The following is a 5,661-nucleotide window of genomic DNA, read 5'->3' as shown; positions in this document are numbered from 1 at the left end:
ATCTTGTCAGTTCACAAACTTTATAAATTTACACTTTACCCCAACAAAATGACAAATATCAAATTCACACCCCCAAAACCCTAAAAACACCTTAAAATTCTTCAATAGTACAAAAACCCTAATTCCCCTTTCCTTTTTGTTTTCAAAATCCCCTTTTTGGACAGTCAAATCCAACCCAACCCTACCCCCCACGCACCCCCACCCCCACTCCCTTTTTCCATAAAGTTTTGATTTTTGGGTTTTCTTGAACTCTCTGTTTTTTTGAGTAAAATTTTCTTTTTGGCTATTTTTGTTAAAAAAAAAAATGGAGGTGAGTAATTTGAGGTGTGACGTAGCTGTTTTTGGAAGAATGGTGATGGGGTCTGTTGTTGAAGTTGTAGTTACTGAGACCCTTTTGGCTGTTCAGAGATCTGTTGCTTCTTTGCTCATTGTGGTATAATATCTGTTTCTTGAGAAAGTTTTGATTTTTATTTGTGGTGTATAGATTTTTTGCTTTGTTTTAGCTAGCAGTGGTAGTGGTATTATTCTTGTAGTTTCTTAGTTGTGATTCTTAATTGTGGGGTTTGGATTTCTTGCTTTGTTTTAACTATCAGTGATAGTAGTAGTAGTGTTCTTGTAGTTTCTTAGTTGTGGGGTTTGGATTTGTTGCTTTGTTTTAACTAGTAGTAGTAGTAGTAGTAGTAGTAGTAGTAGTATTCTTATAGTTTCTTAGTTGTTGGGTTTGGGTTTCTTGCTTTGTTTTAACTAGTAGTAGTAGTCGTAGTAGTATTCTTGTAGTTTCTTAGTTGTGGTGTGTGGATTTCTTGTTTTGTTTTAACTAGTAGTGGTAGTAGTAGTAGTATTGTAGTTTCTTAGTTGTTATTCTTAGTTGTGGGGTTTGGATTTCTTGCTTTTTTTTTAACTAGTAGTGGTAGTAGTATTATTCTAGTAGTTTCTTAGTTTTGATTGTTAATTGTGGGGTTTGGATTTCTTGCTTTGTTTTAGCTAGTAGTAGTATTCTTGTAGTTTCTTAGTTGTGATTCTTAGTTGTGGGGTTTGGATTTCTTGCTTTGTTTTAACTAGTAGTGGTAGTAGTATTATTCTTGTAGTTTCTTAGTTGTGATTCTTAGTTGTGGGGTTTGGATTTCTTGCTCTGTTTTAACTAGTAGTGGTGGTAGTATTATTCTTGTTTGTTGGATTTCTGTTACTATCTGTTGTTTTGTGTAGTTCGATTAGAGTTGTTGTTACTGTCTGATGTTTCTTGTTCTTCTGCTACTGTGTTTGTCTTGAACCGAGGGTCTATCGGAAACAACCTAGGTAGGGGTATGGTCTGCGTGCACTCTACCCTCCCCAGACCTCACTATGTTAGATGTGTTGTAGTTACTGAGACCCTTTTGGCTGCTCAGAGATCTTTTGCTTCCTTGCTCATTGTGGTATACTTGTTGTCTTCTTGAAAAAGATGTGATTTTTAATTGTGGGGTTTGGCTTTCTTGCTTTGTTTTATACTTATTTAGTTGTTTGAGAAGTTCTTGTGCCAAATTTCATTGATTCTTGCTTATTATTTTCTTGAAAAAGTTGTGATTTTTAGTTGGGGGGTTTGGACTTCTTGCTCTTTTTTTAACTAGTAGTGGTAGTATTACTCTTGTAGTTCTTGGATTCTATTGCTATCTGTAGTTTGATTAGCATTATTTTGTTGTAGTATTGTCTTGCTACTATCTGTTGTTTTTGTTACTATTTGTTGTTTCATGTACTTCCATTAATCGGAGATAGAGGTATTGTCTGCTTACACTCTATCCTCCACGGACTATGCTTTATGGTGGTATTACACTGGTTATGTTGTTGTTGTTCATTGGAAGAATGGTGGTGGGGTCTGTTCGTGAAGTTGTAGTTACTGAGACCCTTTTGGCTTCTCAGAGATCTGTTGCTTCTTTGCTCACTGTAGTATATATATACTCTCTTTTTAACTTACAAACTTATTGTTTTCTTGAAAAAGTTGTGATTTTTAGTTGTGGGTTTTGGATTTCTTGATTTGTTTTGTTTTTTTAAAGTTGTTTGAACAGTTCTTGTGTCAAGTTTCATTAATTCTTGCTTAGTTGTTGTTGTATGTTAGTATTTGTTTTCCAAGCTACTAAATTTAGGTATGGTATGTTAATATGTTGTGTCCTTTTGAAGAAATTGTAGAGTGAAGAGCTCTGTTTATTTCCTTGAAAAAGATGTGATTAATTGTGGGGTTTGAATTCTTTCTCTGTTTGTTGCTTTTATTTGTTGTTTGAATAGCTTCCTTGCTTATTGTGGTGCAACACGCAATGTTTTTCTTTTGCTTTTATAGTTGTTTGAACAGATCTTGTGTCAAATTTCATTGATTCTTGCATGTTGTTGTTGTTGTTCACTGATTCTTGCTTATGGGGTAGTTATAAAGCTCAATTTTTTTGTACTTCAGTAGGTTTCTTGTTTAAATGCTAGCTACTTTTCTGTCTTTTAAGATACAGTCTTTTGAATAATTGTGGAGTGAAGAGCTTTGTTTATTTTCTTGAAAAAGTTGTGATTTTTAATGGTGGTTTTTGGACTTCTTGCTATGTTTAAGCCTCTGTAGTTGTTTGAACAGTTTTCACGTCAAATTTCGTTGAAACTTGCTTATAGGGTAGGTAAAGCTGGGAAATTTACTGTGCCTCATTGGGTTTCTTGTTTAAATGTTAGTCTTTGTCCTTTACTTGAAAGGAGTGTCTATCGGAAGTAGGAGTAAGATTAGCGTACACACTACCCTCCCTAGACCTCAAGTGCGTTGTTGGTGTTGTATGTTAGTCTTTGTTCTCAAAGCTGCTAACGTTGGGTGTCGTATGTTAATAAGTTATGCTCTTTTGAAGTCTTTGTGGAGTGAAGAGCTTTGTTTGTTTCCTTTTTTCTTTGGCTTCCTTACTCTTTATGGTATGATACACGATCGCTCAACTTACGCTGTTAATTTTCTTGAAAAAGCTGTGATTCTTATTTGTGGGGTCTGTATTTCGTGCCCTGTTTGTTGCCTTTGTAGTTGTTTGAACAGCTCTTTTGTTGAGACCCCCCCACCCCACCCCCTCCATCCGACCTGCAGAAGGTGTTATTGTGTCAAATTTCATTGCTTCTTGCTTATGGGGTTGTTGAAGCTAGCAAATTTTCCGTGCTGGATTGGGTTTCTTTGTTTAAATGCTAATTGTTCTCCAATATGCTAACTTTAAGTATTTTTTGTTAATAAGTTATGTTCTTTTGAAGTAATTGCGGAATGAAGAGCCTTTTTTTTCTTGCTCATTGTAGTATAACACAACCTTCTTCCAACTTGATAGTCTTTTTTTCTTGAAAGGGTTTTGGATTTATTGCTTGGTTTTCGCGACTGTGGAATTGTTTGAACAGTTTGTGTCAAATTTCATCGATTCTTGATTATGGGGGTAAAAGCTGGAAATTTTCTATGCTGCGTTTGATTTCTTGTTTTGTTGTTTTCAGCATGGCTTCTTCGCTTTGATATGCTTTACTTGAGCGGAGGGTCTATCAGAAACAGCCTCCCTACCTTCGCAAGGTAGGGGTAAGACTGTGTACCCACCACCTCCGTGTTGTTGCATTATATTTCTCGTTGAAGTGTTGTTAATTGTTCTCCAAGCTGCTAACTTAATGTATTGTAGGTTTGTAAGTTTGTTGTTTCGGATTCTCTTATTTTCTGGTTCTGTAGTTGTTTAAACATCTTATTCCTCTCGTTGGACGTGTTATTGGTAATCACTGACCAGTAGTTTCTCTTGGTGCCTTTTATATCTGCATTAGTTTTAACCTTTCCGTTAGATGCATCTTTGAGCAGTCAATTGCGGACTTAATAATTTAAAGCTTTGAGGTCGAGGAAAACACATTGAGAATAATTCATCTATGGTTATCATGAAACTGTTATGGTTTTCCCGTTCAAACGGTTCTTGTCTGAGTAACCTTTCTCGTCTTTTGTGCCCGTAGCTAACTTAATTTTTCATATATGGATGCAAGAAATTGTTAAATAGCACTTGATGCAGAAGTCGATTATGCTTATTCAGTTTAGTTGCCCAACTTTTCATCGTGCTTTTGATCGATCTTTACAATGACGGCCTAGAAACTTCTTGTTCCTCGTGTTCTCTCATAATCGTTTCCTTATTAAAGTCAGTTATGCTTCAGGCTGGAATCATGCTCAAGGATGCTGATGCCTTGCAAGAGTTGATAGGCACCGATAAGAGGTACTTATCGTTATCCTCTCTATATTAATAGCGTTCAGAACCGGAAATTTCATGTTGCAAACACCAAATTATGATTGTCGTTTTCAGGTTTCCATTCGACGAGCTCCATAAGAAGAACAAAGCAGCAGAACCTGAGAACAAAGACGGCAGCGACACAGAGGACGATGATGAAGATGATGGAGATGCTGATGAGCCGGAAGACGATGATGCTGACGATGAAGACTTCTCAGGTGAAGAAGGAGGAGACGATGACGATGGAGAAGATCCCGAAGAGAATCCTGCAGCTAATGGCAATGAAGGCAGTGATGACGAAGACGATGAAGATGATGAAGACGATGAGGATGGGGATGATGACGATGGCGAGGAAGACGAAGACGATGAAGAGGAGGAGGAAGAGGAGGATCAACCACCGGCCAAGAAGAGAAAATAAACCATGTTTATTCTGGTTTTTATTCCATGCTTGTTGGAGCTATGTACTAGTAGTAGGAAGATTGGGGAGTTTTTAGCTTTTTTATGTAGGAATTAATCATCCTTTTGCAAAACAATTGAACTACTTTTGTCATGCTATTTGACTCTTTAGTTATGATATATATTCCATTTGAATCCTATGGATAGTTTGACTTTGAGTTTCATATCTCGACTATTCATTGTTCTATTTACCTTTCTAAACTATCATCTTCTGTGACTTTGTTGTACTGTTATCGGTCCTGAGCCGGGGGTCTATGGAAACAGCCTCTCTACTTTACCTGAGGTAGTGGTATGGTCTGGATACACCCTACATATCTCGACTATTCATTGTTCTATTTACCTTTTTAAACTATCATCTTTTGTGAGTTTGTTGTACTGTTATCTGTCCTGAGCCGGGGTCTATTGGAAACAACCTCTCTACTTCCACTTAAGGTAGTGGTATGGTTTGTGTACACCCTACTCTCTCCAGACCCCACTGTGGGAATACACTGAGTATGTTGTTGTTGTTGTAATCTTTTGTGAGTTTGTTGTACTGTTATCGGTCTTGAGTCAGGGGTCTATTGGAAATAGCCTTTCTACTTCATCTGAGGTAGTGGTATGGTCTGCGTACACTCTACCTTCTCCAGACTCCACTATGTGGGAATACGCTGAGTATGTTGTTGTTGTAATCTTTTGTGAGTTTGTTGTACTATTATCGGTCCTGAGCCGAGGGTCTATCGAAAACAACCTCTCTACTTCACCTGAGGTAGTGGTATGGTCTGCGTACGCTCTACCCTCTCCAGACCCCACTATGTGGGAATACACTGAGTATGTTGTTGTTGTTGTAATCTTTTGTGAGTTTTTTGTACGTTATCTGTCCTGAGCCGGAGGTCTATCGGAAACAACCTTTCTACTTCACCTGAGGTAGCGGTATGGTCTGCGTACACTCTACCCTCTCCAGACCCCACTGTGGGAATACACTGAGTATGTTGTTGTTGTTGTAATCTTTTGTGAG

At 37.5% G+C, this 5,661-nt stretch overlaps 1 protein-coding gene across 1 annotated transcript; it reads left to right on the top strand.

Moving 5' to 3' along the window:
- LOC107840799 (nucleolin) lies at nt 1-4,831 on the top strand. Its single transcript, XM_016684720.2, has 3 exons — nt 1-433; nt 4,141-4,199; nt 4,287-4,831. Exons 1-3 carry the CDS (start codon nt 305-307, stop codon nt 4,627-4,629), a joined length of 531 nt encoding a protein of 176 aa, XP_016540206.1. The 5' UTR covers nt 1-304; the 3' UTR covers nt 4,630-4,831.
- The last annotated feature ends 830 nt before the right edge of the window (nt 4,832-5,661 follow it).

Source organism: Capsicum annuum, chromosome 9 (genome assembly GCF_002878395.1).
Source record: "Capsicum annuum cultivar UCD-10X-F1 chromosome 9, UCD10Xv1.1, whole genome shotgun sequence".
NCBI classification, from domain to species: Eukaryota; Viridiplantae; Streptophyta; class Magnoliopsida; order Solanales; family Solanaceae; genus Capsicum; species Capsicum annuum.
Note: the sequence above shows the minus strand (reverse complement) of the source record. Positions and strands in the feature narration are given on the sequence as shown.